This window comes from Oculina patagonica, chromosome 12 (assembly GCF_052425735.1).
Source record: "Oculina patagonica isolate OP01 chromosome 12, crgOcupat, whole genome shotgun sequence".
NCBI lineage: Eukaryota > Metazoa > Cnidaria > Anthozoa > Scleractinia > Oculinidae > Oculina > Oculina patagonica.
In genome coordinates, this window is record NC_135769.1 from 16328171 (window position 1) to 16342567 (window position 14397).

Sequence of the window (14397 nt, forward strand, 5' to 3'; positions counted from 1 at the left end):
GCTTCATGCTACGGAAATCGGGATAAGCTCCAACCTGTATGGGCCACTAGGCTCGATGCAGACTTCACCTTTCAGGATCAGTTTCCAGCTGTGGGGGGTTAAGGATAACCAGCACAACGGTGCAACCTTTTTAGGCGATAGAGGATAGCAGGCACCGAAATATTCACGGCTAAAATCCGAACCCAACACCTCTTGTGCAAGGCCATTCTCGTACTCAGAGCCGCTTGTCCCCCTTAGCCGGCGGGGCCTGGGTCACGAAAAACGAGTTGCTTGTTTTTTGTGCCCCAGGCCCAGCCGGCTTAGAGGGAAAAGCGGCTCTGAGGACGAGAATGGTGCAAGGCTAGGCGACTTAGGAGGAAATACTGGGAAGAGAGATTTATGCGAAGGAGAATCGAAAAAAATGGGATTTTTTCTTTTCCGGTCCCATTTTTGTATGGACTGTGTGAAAAAGTCTCATGCTCCTTCTTGCGTCGACGCAGGAACAAATTGGAATCGTCTGCGCGAGCCCTCTCTTCCCAGGCCCTCCAAATTAATTCAATCCAGTGAACCTCTCTTCCCAAAACCGCCCTTTTGAGTAATTTGCCTGCAGAGGGGGGTTTCTTGACCTGTGTTCTTGGGGTGGAAATAACATGCGACCGGTATGTCAATTCAAACAAGTGAATCCAACTTTGATTTGAAATCCATTAATGTGGAAGCTATTGAGCAGTACTTTCAGGTGTTTCTGTTTATTATGCTACACAAGGTGTTTGTAACTTTCAATGTAGTGTGATCATTCAAACGAAAGCTGTGGCCTCTCTTGGGAGTGATTGGGTTAACTATACCAGTAGATTCCTAATTTATTTCATTTCTTCCTGTGGAAAGTAGTTACCAAACAAACAAACTTGACAAGCTATTTTCTATGGAAAATAATATTTTAATCTCGGTAACCATAAAATTATACAACATTAACATAGCATTTACAAATATATTAAACGTCTATATACAAACGCAACGCCAATTCTCTGGCACTCCAAAGGGTCACGCACCCTGTATTCTTTATAATATTTAAAAATCATTTCTGAATATAAAACATTCAGTATTAAAAGTACAATTTTTCTTTTAAAAACGGTAAGAATTTCTGAGCACTTAAGAGTCCACTCTCTCTACTTTGCCCACAACTTTGCCATCGTATGTCGGTAAAACAACATTGTCATCTTTAACTTCTTCATAAACAACTTCACATTCTCTGTCATCAGTCGACGTCTTAAAATAGAATCTATAAACAGAAAAGAGAAGAGATTGAGTTTACTATCACATGTTAGGTCATAAAATTCTTTTTACAGAAAAAAAAAATCATATCAGGAGACCAAATCAAGCCAAAAACAAGTGCAAGCCCTGTATGGAGTGACAAACTTTCCAAAACGACAAATTCAAGATGGTAAATGTATGGGTAGTAGACAGGTACCCCACTAAACAGTCACTTCCTGACCACAGGTCACCCACACAAGTATGTGCAGCAGTTTAATTTTATTCTTAGTACAATTTGATATTTTCCTTTGTTTTGGTACATGGTAATATATGGTAATGAATATAAAACAAAGGGAAATACAAATCGTACAAAGGATAAAATTGAACCACAACATATGTACATGTAAGTATTCAAACTTTAAAATCCTCTCTTCTCGATCTTGACATTGTCTATTCATACCCTTAGTCATTTTAAGTGATGACTGATCTAAAGTGACTTTTAGTGGGGTTTGTTTACTGTCGACTCAGCGCAATAATTTATCATTCCGAAATTGGTCAAACAAAATTTGCTTAAACTTCGGTAATTTCTTGACATTCTCTGTCTTTGTTATCTAAGTTTATCTAATTCTTTTATCGCTTCGACAAAAGAACTTTCTGAAGCAAAATTTGCTTAAAACTCCCTCAAATTTGTTTCAAATGTCGTTAGATAACATTTGGAAACAAAAAGAGTGAATCTGCGTCATTCAATTTTTTTTGTTTTTTCTAACACTTACAGAGGGTCTGGGTGACTTGTGACATGACCAAAAATAAAGCAGGTGACATTTCAACTGTAAAAATAACGCAAACTGATTTTGGTGAACTGTTTATAGCCAGATTAATGTGGTTCTACAGTGCTAGTAAAGTATCAGTAACAGATCTCACTGTAGACCAGAAATAAGCATGCAAAATTTCTGCAGTATTTTGCCCATTTGAGTTTCTCACTTAGTCACAGAAACATGCCGCCTTAAACCTTCTGTTCGATTTTTAAAGTTTTCTTAGAAAAAAGTAACTAGATCACAAAGATGGACAGCACAGTTTTGTTTACCAGGAATTTTTAAAAGAAGATCTTTTAATTTTTTTTTACATGCAAACCACCATAAAATTTCACTCTTAAACACCAGTTTCCCCAGCCTTGGCTATCTTGTTAATTCCGTCACAGTCTTTATATTCTAGCCCATCAGGTATTTTTTCCAAATTAAAAACAGACGATGATCAGACAAGAATCAAACTCACCTGTAATTGCCTCTTCTAGGAGGTAACAAAGTTTTAAACTGTCCAAGTGTAACACATTTTCCAGGAAGTGATGTTCGATAAGGAATGGGTTCACCCCATAACCAGTATGTTATTGTTGTTGTATCATGTCTGCCCTTTCTTTTTGTGGATCCACTGAACCCACTGTCTTTATCAGAATGTGAAACAGACGACATCAATGACGACCCTGTCACAGACGGTGCAGCCTTATGATGCCCGTAACTTGAAAAGTCAGTTGTAGAACAACAAGATGAAGCGCTGTTTTTTTCTCTGTATGATGAGGTGTCTGTGTCTGGTAAATGGGACCTAGATGAAAAATAAAACATTTCATTTTAATACACACATGAAAAATTGTGAAGAACTGAATATTTATTAATTCAAAAAAGCTTATACATCAATCTACAGTCTCAGTCATTTACACTTTGCTCAACTGAGTTTTCACATTCAAAATTTTGAATTTCCTACTTCAAGCACAAATAATCACTTATGCCCAATTGCATGCATGCCTGCCAACTCTCCAGGTTTCCCCTGGAGTCTCAAAGTTTTTCATCAAATCACCTTGTCTGATTTTGGGAGAGTATTCATACATTTTCTTAATTGGTATCCTTACTATGCAAAGATTTCTGGACATCTCCAGATTTTTGTACTTTTGGGGTTGGCAGGTATGTGCATGGTCAAGAAATTTTGAGGTTGAACAGCTAAAATTCAGAGTTAAACCAAAGCAAGATTGGGAAAAAAACTGAGGCCAAACATTGTTTGACAACTGGTACCTCACTCTCCCCCCCTCCCTGAGACTTGGTAATGTGCCTAAATTTTGGTGCTGCCACATGCCTACCTTTGCTTTGAATGATGTTTACTCCGTTTCTCACTTTCTTTCAATTCAATTAACCTCCTATTGGTTTCTTCCAGAACAGAGGACGCATGAGGTGCAGGAAGTGGTGGCATCAGAGGATCTGAAGCAATTGGTTGGTTTGGTAAATGTCGAGATGAACTCTTCTCTGACTGCCTGATGGAACCAGCCGTCGACTGTCTACTTCTTGAGCTAGTTTTTGTTGAAGGCGAATGGTGCCGGTGGTGTTTAGACTCTTTAGAAGGACTTTGTTGAGCCTGCTCGCCTTCTTCCATCCACTGCAAAATGCGATGATGATTGACAGTTAGGAAAGGAATGTCATCATCCTTGCGACTAGGACGAACTTCCCAAACGTTACCCTCCCTGGCAGGGTCACTTGGTTGCGGTTCAACCGCCGTTTCTTTCACCTCAGGAGCTGGTGGTTTTGGCCTTGGAATTTGCTGCGCTGGCTGATTGTGTCGATTGTATGTATCAAGGGCTACTGGTGCGGCAGAAGTGCTGGCTCCACAGCTCTCTACTGCAGCAACAGGGGCTTCTCTATAAGGAGCTGTGGCCTCAGGAACAACTGACATCGCCATGGTGCTGAGTGGAAGCTGTTTACTTGCTTCAATGGCTTGTTGGAGAATTGATTTTCTTGGTGCCTAAAAAGTCAATGGGATCAGAATAAGACAAATTCTCAGATCACAAATTTATAACCTCTGTGATCTACAGAGGGAGATTTTGTAATACATGTACTATTACTGCTATTGATGTTTTAGAGCTCTGTTGATTTAATTTAGTTAGGAATTTTTAGTTTTTTGTTTCCTTTTTAGCATAATGATCATAAAACGCTATGGAAGATTAGCTGAAAAGCGCTATATATTATTATTATTATTATTATTATTAGATGTAGTAGCTTTGTACTTTACTACTGACAATAAAGCAACAGAGTTGGTTGTCCATAGTGGTTTACTTGACTTAAAAAAAGCTTAAAAGATAACTTTGATGTTAACTAAATCACCAATGTAACTGCTCAAGAGAGGACTGAAATGAGGCTGTTCTGACCCAGAAATTAATTATATACTGAAGACATAGAGAGACTGAGTCAGTAACTTACCTCAGAATGGGCTGACAGGTTGTGAGCTTCTCTCTCATTAAGTTCTCGCTCAAGCTTGACCTTCTCAAGCTTCGCAATGAGTATTTTTGCAAATTCTTCAGGATTAGTTGGGTGTCTCGCATCCTTGGGAATTCGCTGAGTCCGCTGTAGGGATAAGACGATTCATGATCAATATCACATTTTATTTAACACAAATTTACATTTTGCAATTTACGAGTTAGGTATGAAATCCTTTGACTTAAATCTAAATTCTCCCAAAAGAGTTACAAACAATCTATGAAAAGCAGCAAGGGGAATTTATTACTGATCTGGTCAATTACCTGCTGAGTTAACAACTCAACATTTTGTTAATGTTAGTGGATTTTTTTTCCCTAATTTGCTTTCCTTTTTTTTATTAATTTAAATAAGTCTCTTGTGGATCTCTGTCTTTGATATGCAAATATTTGATCCAAAATGAGATAACAGACAATAGACTAATGACAGCACAGGGTTGGAAACTAAAATTTCGGAGCACTCGCCATCCGGGCGAGTGACCTTCAAATTGCACTCGCCCAGATCAATTTTCACTCGCCCAGTCTTCTTCCATTAAAAAAGAAAAATTTAGGCCCCCCCCCCCTACGAATAATAAAATATACAACTTCAATTTTTAATCACTGCTCACTGTGCACTTTGGTGGTCGATCGCAAAACAGACTGCAATCTATTTCTTCAGTGAAAAATTGCCAAATATAGACCTTACTCCACAATACAAACACGCGCACACTTACTTCAAAAGTTGAAACACAGTTTTATTTGATACGTATTTCCAAATTCTCGTTGTTTGCAAGTGAAATTGTACAGGAAAAGAGGCGAGAAATGGCCATCTTGCTGCATTTCGCGGCTCGGTGGATGAATCAGTGAATTTTTGACCAGAGGTATTACTTTGTACAAGTACGTCCGTCATGTAACATGCACCAAACGGAAGCCATTTTTGTCTGTTTACGAAGGCGAACACAGCTTTGTTTGAGATTTCAAAATGTTGGTAAGCTATCGGCTTGTGGACAGCGTAGATTATTTTAAAGTGGGAAGTAAAAGTTTCGCTTATTTTGAATACTATATTCTGGATATGAAAATCGTACTCGCCAAACCGGGCGAGTGATCCGTGATTTGTACTCGCCCGACAGTTTTCACACTCGCCTGGGCGAGCGGGCGAGCGCTAATTTCCAACCCTGGACAGCATAAGTACCTACACAGGGTAGACACTTGAACAATAAAAACATATTTTATTAGTTAGCCCTCTTGCTTAAAACAAAAACAAAAAAATCAGCAAGATATAAATAATCATATTGGTTTGCTTTGATCTTGACAAAGTCATTACATATTGGCAGAAATAATATGACTGAAAAAATTTCCCTAAACAAGCTCACCAAGACTTTGAATAGTGAGGAGTATATTTTATTATACCAATGTTTTGTTCTGCAAAATACGGCAAAATTTCACTACTTACTGGAATGAAATTATGCATCATTGGCAGACAATCAGGGTGGCCCGACTTCCTGTTGCGCGATGAACACTTTCTTCTTCCACTACATCTAGATGACGCATCGCTGCAAAAATCAATAATAAAAGGAATTAAGGGGAGAACATCACTCAACAAACAGAATAATACAGTTGATTTTTCCTTTAAAAGTCTTGAGATCCACATATGAAATCTCTATGTACACTGGTCTTCATACATTTATTATAGTGCTAGATGGGAGATTTGTTTGAAAGATCGAGCAATTAGTGATCATTTTCTGCAGGCTTGATTACACAATCAAGAGTTACAAAATGAAGTCAGTGAATGATACGTTGTGAAATTTTATTACTTTTCTTGTAGCATTGTTGGGAGAATTTGCTTAAAGTTCAAAGCAACTCCCCTTAGGTGACCATTTTTTTAGATTCTCATAACCTCTTCTCTTGATTTAGTATTGATATTGTGAGGAGAAATTTGATGCCGGTCACTCTTGGATCTTAAAGGGTGAAAAGAAAACAAAACTAGCACATAAACATTACATCCATAACACACATAACATACACTCAGGTAATCTGGTGTCCTAACGTTTTTTTTTTCTTTACTGATAACCATACAGTGCTTTTGATATCTAATCAATAAAATAACTTAGGAACTTACTCAGTCAAACAACTATCCGTAGTCACTGAGAGTGTGTCTTCCGTCATAGCATCACTTGATAGACTTTGGTTCTCTGATTCGATTCTGGATCCCACTGGCGCCGTTGGATAATGGTACGGGGACAACATTTCATTCACTGGAACGTGGTGCAATAGACACCTGAAATCAGCAGAGTAGACAGATAAATAACATTTTAAAATAAACAAACAATGATCTGCACTTATAAACTAGAGATATTTGCATCCCACAATAATATTTATGTTAACATTTAATGTGTGATGTAAAAATTAGATACTACTTTTAACAGGCCAGCCGACAAAATCTACAGAAAACAAAGTACATCAATATATAAGTATACATGTGTATATTTGGCATAATAACAGATAACTAAGCTCTAGCGGGAAGTGCACTCTAAGAAAACTTAAAGGATCTTGGATATGAAATCCAGGGTGTTCATGTGCAGATACTTTAATTAGCCAAGTATTAGTTGCTCAGGGTAACCAGCACTTCAGTCAAGTGCTGTCGTTTAATGATTTTGATTGCAATAATCTTTTACCCCTTATCAGTAAAGAATGTTGCACTTCGAACTCACTTTCTCTCAGTTTAAAAATTGGCTCAGACTTATAACTCTTCAGAAAACAGTTCTAATAAAAGCACTTGCAAAAAACCAACAAAATTATGCTAAGTGAAGTAAATAATATACATCTCAAGTAGCTATGATTAAACCTATCCAATTTATATCATGCCTGATCACACACTGATAGTAAATCAAGAGAGTCACTCTTGATGATTGCACTTTCCCTATCCAATCATAATTCAAGGGTGCAATAACCCATATATAAGTGCTAAAACATATGCGCTCCTAAAAGTCAATGAAAATTAAACTAAATCACCCGAAAAGACCAGTCAAGATTGTACATTTTAAATTTTGCATATCACAATAGCAAGCGAAGTAAACAAAGTGAATTCATTACTTTGATTTTTCCACCAAAATGTGAATGCCTGATCATTTAGCTCAGTGGGGGTCAAGAAAGCAGTGATGGTATGAGCATTTTAAATTACAAACAAAAGTAAACCATCTTTGAAAAAAATCTCATTTGACTGCTAGAGTTTCTAAAGAGCAGCTCTTACGAAAGTACTACAGGATGAAAATGCAAAAAGAGTGCCAAACAATAGTGAAACAAATCAAGAATCTGGTGGCTTGTTGACCCCTTGAGAACAAAAACATCCTTCTTAAGATCAGTGGTCATGCTTCAGTGAATCTTGATGAAAGAAACAACTTTTTGAGGGTGCAAAAAAACACAAGGTTTTGTAAACAGTACTAGCAATATTCTTGATTTAAGGAAATCTAAACATGTTGGCAAAACACAGCTCCTTCAGTTTACAACAACTGAATGAATCTCACCAATGAGAAAAGTTGAGTAGCTTGCCCTCTTTAACCATGCTAAATCTATTGCATAGTTTGAACAAATCTGTACAACTGCAATTTGACTAAATCATAGTTGATGTGTTCTGTGAATTTTTTCCATTATCCCTTGACAGCTCGGTAGCGAATGCTAATGCGTGTTTGCACAGACTCAATTTGCCATTTATTGCTAAGCATTTATACGCGGAGCTTTCATCGTTCCTCCCTTTCAAGTTGACACAGGAATTCATAAACAAGCAACCCAATCAAGAGCCTTGGCTCGAATAGAAATGAAACCATTTGAAAACCACAACAGAAGTTTTGCACGAGAAAATGCAATCACTTCGCCCTATCAGACCTGTTCATCCGATACTAGTTCTCGAGTGTCTAGGCACGGCTGGATGCAACAGGACAAGAATTCGCACCCTCTCCAAATTACAAGTACTTCTAACCAAATAACAGAATACACAAGTTACATGTTTACCCGGCAGAATGAGAAATCTTTTCCAAAAAGATTTACGAATCAATTATAAACCGCTCACTGCTGTGTTTTTTCACTCAAACATGATTTGGTTCTACTCGAAAACTTGATAGATTTAACAGATTTTAGGATCATTTGGGGGTATCAAAAGACTCCCCTGAATTTCAAACGTCATTTTGTTACACAAAACAAAGTATGTCGAAGTTGTAGTCCGAAGTTTGTTGATAAATCACTTGCGTGTATTTCAAGCAGCGCAAATCACATGCCGGAACGAAAAAGAGCATTGAACTCGGCAAAAACACAATAAGTTTCCATTCAAGAGAATGACAATTACTCTAGTCGTTTTTACGACTTCTAATTTTATCTGGGGGTCAAACAACTTAAACATTATCACTTCCACATTTCAAAAGGCACCGTAGAGCGCATTTTCTGCAGTGCAAACTCCCACCATGAGAGACTTAAAAAAATTCATGCGCTAAACTGCTGCACATTCTAAGCAGTTCATAACACTTCCGATAATAACGGATCAAGATTCCTTGGAAATTAAAAATAGTTCTCAATTAAGAGGAGCGCTGGAGTACTACACACAAATACCATTCAAATGTTCAACTGCGCGAGGAGTTGACAAACTTCGAAATTCTAAACTTAGCCTTTTCGAAAACTAAATCAAATGCTTGACAAGAGAAGCAATATCCCTTTCTATAAGCGATCTAGACGATTTTAGCCCTAATCTCTGCCGCGGCACCGAAAATAAAATCACTCGACTCGGCCGCTTTCATTAACTACAAAGTCGGTAAGATTATCGTTCGAAAACAACAGAAACTAAATTGCAATAACATTGCTTAACAACCACCCAATAGCCTTCGGAAAACACTGAATGTAAATTGCCGCTGATAACTATACACTAGACCTGTCAGGCAACTCAATGAGATATTTCGAGTGTAGAAATCCGGAAAAAGTAATTGTAAGGCCGCCAAGAACAAAAAAGCGGTTTGTTATGGTAGAAATTGAGCGAGTAACTTACCGCGCATTGTGTTCATCGGAACCCGATCTCTTTCCACAAAGAGACAATCCTTTCACACTTTTGTGATGTTGTTCAAATTCAAATTGGTCTCCATCGTCCTCAATCTCGTCAAATCCCAAAACTTTCTCCTCAGGAAGGGTAGGTAAATATCCCCCGTGAAATCTGGCCGTGTGCGAATACCGTTCACAGAGCCCTTTTGGACTCTCGCCGCCGCTCTGAATACACTCCTTGTACAGGGTTGTGTTCATAAACCTCGGGTAATGATTATTTTTCATGTTCGCCGTGACTTCTGACAAAGCCTCCTCAAAAAGTCCACAATCCACAGGCTGATCATTAACATGCTGCGTTATTTTCGTTCTCGTTGGGTCGCTGATTTCCAAAGCATCGCAACTCCCAGAAAATATAAACTTCTGGAAAATCGCTTTGGCGGTTGTCCGCATTTCATGTGAAATCGGCGCCATTCGCTTGAATGACTCGATCGCTCGCCAAAAGTCTAGAAGAATTTCATTGTTCTCCTGCCGTAGAAACTGATGAAAAGAGTTAAATCCTTGACAGTCCATAAGCATATCGCTCATACTGGTAGGCCATCGCTCGCATTGTGGAGTCGAAGCTGCGCTACCCTCTGGTTCAAATCCCAGCGGCGCAATCTTCTCTTCTTCTGTTTCAAGTCCTGAACATCCACGCATAACGTTCGATTCCTTTTTCGAAAACCTTCTCGGCGTCATCCGAGGACTCGAAAGGAACGAATCTGGCTTCATAGAAGCCAGCAAATTTCCTTTGGAGCGCTCAGTGTCGTTCGAATCTTCGCCGGTTGGAGGGGGTCGCATAGTTGTGGGGCAGTCGGCCGCTGATCCGGCCTGTAATATTTCACGTGTGGTAGATTTCTGTTGTGATTCTCTATGACCATAATAAATCTTTCGAGAGCCTTTAGGAAGCGTTTGCTCCAAATCCATGGCTACGAATCGCTGAAAACTGCGGACCGCATTCAGTCGAGATGAGCTAACAACCTGCTTTACAGTCGCTCGTCGGATCTTACTAAGAGAATGCCTCGCAGAGATCAAAAGTACGCCGCGGTGAGCCCCCAAAGCAAATATTCAAATACATATATCACTTGCGACGCTCCGATGAACTGCTCAAAATGTGCTTTGTAGCCGATCACTGAAAAATCCCAAACGAAAAATGGCCACACGATCGACAATCCACACGTCTGCGTATTGATCTTGAAAGGTTTCTAGCGCGAGAAAGGCTTCGCAGCGTTCGACAGGGCTACGCATTTACGTCTAAGTGTTTCAAGTGCGGTAGGCTTGCAAAACTACTTCAAACGATGCCGCTTAGCAAAAGGCGGCGCACAAACGATCAATCCCTCGGGAGAGAACGTCACAACGGCGTAAGACACCGCACCAATCAGATGGCGCGGATCGGTGCCCCGGGTGATAGCACGTGCTTTATGCCAACTTCACACATGTTGACGGTGGCTTTAATTAAGTGCAGCTGGTTGAATCTTCTCTGATTGCTTTGCAATGAGAGGTACTGAAAACCCAACGACTTGGGACCGATCTGGGAATAAAGCGGCTCTTTTACGACCATCTCGATAACTGATTGGGCCGCATTTTCTCTCAGAGCTATTGTGTTCCGTGCTAAATGAGGATTTAGCGCGGCGAATCGTCTTAAACCACAAAATGAATTAAACGCTCTCATTACCAATCTTGGATAAGCAAAGAGCGGCGAGTCAAAAGGATATCAATGTCAATCAAATTCGACAAGTGAGTTCTGGTGATTGTTTGGTTGGCGGGGAAATTTGTTTGTAATTTTTAATCAGCATTCATGCCATACTTTTCAAAATGGCTACATCGGAGCGACAGCTCCAAGCGAACAAGAGGCCTCTTTTAGGCCGCTTTTCATCGCTTCTTAACCATACTGGAAAGGGTAAACATGCTTCGCTGCCCCTCGCCATTTATTTTACCGACCGCTTTCTGAAATCTCCGGCATTCTTATTCAAAATATCTGCTAATGAAATTTTTTTATTTGATGAAGTGTCGGGACCATGCAATTCACTTAACACTTTTATTGGCTGTATTACTGGATAATATTTTTCTGCAATGGTCGTCCTTGCGAACGAAAGCGGCGTCCTTTTTCACCCGGCTTAGTTGAAATTAAGTTAAGGACCGAGAAAGATTTCAACTTAACGTTGGCAGCAATAATTATTTGTCCTTTCGGGTTCCTTTTTGTGTCGCCAGAGAGTGTTTGCCGGAGTAATTTACGAGTAAAAAGTTGATTATAACGGAGAGGTGTACAAACACTGTTTAGAATTTGCTTGCCTTACTTTTCAGAAACTGAAAACCGCTCTTTGTCATAGAACTTATCTCAAGTAGCGGGGACACAAATTTTAATATTTCACGGAACACAAGCGCTTTGGCGGTGCCTTTCATGTACCACCGGTTCTTTTGATGAGAAAAAGTTATGTTCTCTTATCATCCCTTTTTCTTGCGTTTTTACACGTTTGACACTATGGGTACCGGTGATAGGATTTTTTTGCCCTTCGCAAACCAAACATTTGCGCCATCTTAGCAAGGTCGTAAGCTCGATTTATGCGCCCGGAGAAAATGATATTTCGATCACAGTTGTTGTTTGGAAAATTTGTAAAAGAAACCCGTCTTAAAATAACGACTTTCAAATGAGCATGCTGGGCATTTTTGATTGCCAAGTGATTTTTTCCTGACGTGTTTTGTGATATTGTAATACGCTTTGCCGGTCACGCAGCAAATAAAATACAACGAAGTCAAAATGTATCGTGCCCAGCGCTTTGTTATAAAGAAAAGTCTTAGCCACCGCTAAAAATAGTGCGATTCCGTGCCAAGGAAACTGAATTTACGGCAGAAAGTAAATGTGTTAGTTTTCCTGTCTGTAATGTTACCAACGCCAACTATTTAATTTCGCCAGGCGGCGCGGATGTAAAGGTTCGTATAGTTAAAACATTTGAGAAACCAACCGAAAGAAAATTGTTAACTCTACCCACGGCGCCTGATAGACTTTCAACAGCGACTTTTGTTTCCGAATTATTAAAAGTTTCGAGCTATAAATCCACAATTAGCCACCTTCGTTTTTGCACGTTATAACGAGAGCCTATTTTGGAATCGTTTGAACTTGCCGCTTTTCTTTGCCGAAGTGTCAATTACTCAGTGAATCGAAAAAAATTGAAAATGGCACTGGTTTGGCGGCGGCATCGTCTTGTAGTTTTACAGTCTCAAAGGCTTGTCTGTTTCCGATAGTAATAGCAATTTAACAAAGGCAATCTCTACATTCGAGGAATATTAAAAACGGCTCAAAGCTTGGTGATCGCGCGAACGAGGAAAATAAATCGGAAAACAAACCAGCGTTCAAACCGGAAGTGCGTTGTTTTAAACCGGAAATAGAAATGCTATCACGTCAAAACGTGCGGGCGGACGGACTTCTTGTCTTTTCGTTATTTCGACAAATTACGCTGGCTTAGTGAGCCAATTAAGGGAAGAAAAAAATGCTGTCGTTTTAATGGGAGCGTTTAGCACAAGCTGACGATCACTGGGAATCGCATACGATCAGAAAACTGGTGATATTGTTGCTTGCAGTCAGTGTAGAACCCATGTAAAAGTTAAAGCAATATTTGAGATCGAATCTGGTAACCCTAAACAATCCTATTTCAGGAAACCGAAGTTCTAAAGGCTAATCATAAACTAATGAGTTCATAGAGAGCATAGCATGCCGCTCTCGCGCCACAAAGAAGAGTCATTTATGATAGGCGGGAAAAGATGGTTTTAGCCTTTCTAACAAAGCCATATGGAAAATTCAATACTTTTAGAAATTTAATATGAAAATTTAATGAAATGAAACTTGAGCCAGGTCAAAGTGATGCACTCTAATATCGGCTTCGGTCGACTTAACAAATTAAAGGCCCAATATTTTTTAAAAATATTTTTTCGAGAACTTGGTTTGAAAGCCTTGAAAATTATATTACATTGAAAATTCTACATTTTAAGGAATGTCTTTAAATTAACGCTCATATTTACAATGATAATTTTTCACGTGGTTTCAAAACAATGTTTATGGTGGAACCATGTTTCACGTACTGAATTTTGGTCTTTAAACAAATTGCGTGTTTTCCTTTTCTGATTCAGTTTTAACAAAAAAATTTAAGAAAAATACTTTATAGTTAAAATAGAACGTTCATTTTTACTAAGTACAGCGTACAACAGTAAATATTACAATGCATTTCACCTTTTATTGCTAAAAGAAATTTTTTTAAACGGAAAAAGGATTCTTGAAATTAACTCATGGTTAATGACTTTTTAAGTATATTTACAGATGAAGCAAGAAAAATATTCTGTAAATTTTAATCAAACAAAACTTGGATAAAAATATATGACGTGATCGCTGGCTATCGCAAGCCTTTTTATCATTTTCTTTTTAATGATAATTACATAAGCAAAGCGATTGAGCTGCTTTCCACATCTACAGTTTATGATTTTTTTTTACCCATTTTTTCCATATTCATTTCTAGCAGTTCAAACTCCAGCACAGCTAGGGTGGGTTCGGAATTGAAATCGATCAGTTGAATTTAATTGGCTGATATTCAGCCCGACAAAGTTATCAAACATAAAATCGATCCTGACAGCAGAATAGTTATGAAATAGCTGTTTGAAAATCCCATTAGCTGAAATATAAAAAAGGCCTGGATACTTAAGTTAAAAACGGACAACTTACCATAATTTCGTTCTTTCGATGACTTCCAACAATGACATGTATTTTTCGCAATTCGATAATCGTATCTTCCTGGAAACTGCGTTTGAAATGTCGTTTATTGCTTATATTTGCCAACCATATACTGAAAAGGAAAATA

At 38.6% G+C, this 14397-nt stretch overlaps 1 protein-coding gene across 1 annotated transcript; it reads right to left on the reverse strand.

Moving 5' to 3' along the window:
• Positions 1–892: 892 nt before the first annotated feature.
• LOC144633933 (axin-1-like) lies at positions 893–10847 on the reverse strand. Its single transcript, XM_078492863.1, has 7 exons — positions 9525–10847; positions 6615–6773; positions 5949–6048; positions 4464–4607; positions 3353–4008; positions 2500–2823; positions 893–1255 (listed from the first exon to the last, which is right to left on the reverse strand). Exons 1-7 carry the CDS (start codon positions 10475–10477, stop codon positions 1126–1128), a joined length of 2466 nt encoding a protein of 821 aa, XP_078348989.1. The 5' UTR covers positions 10478–10847; the 3' UTR covers positions 893–1125.
• Between the last annotated feature and the right edge of the window lie 3550 nt (positions 10848–14397).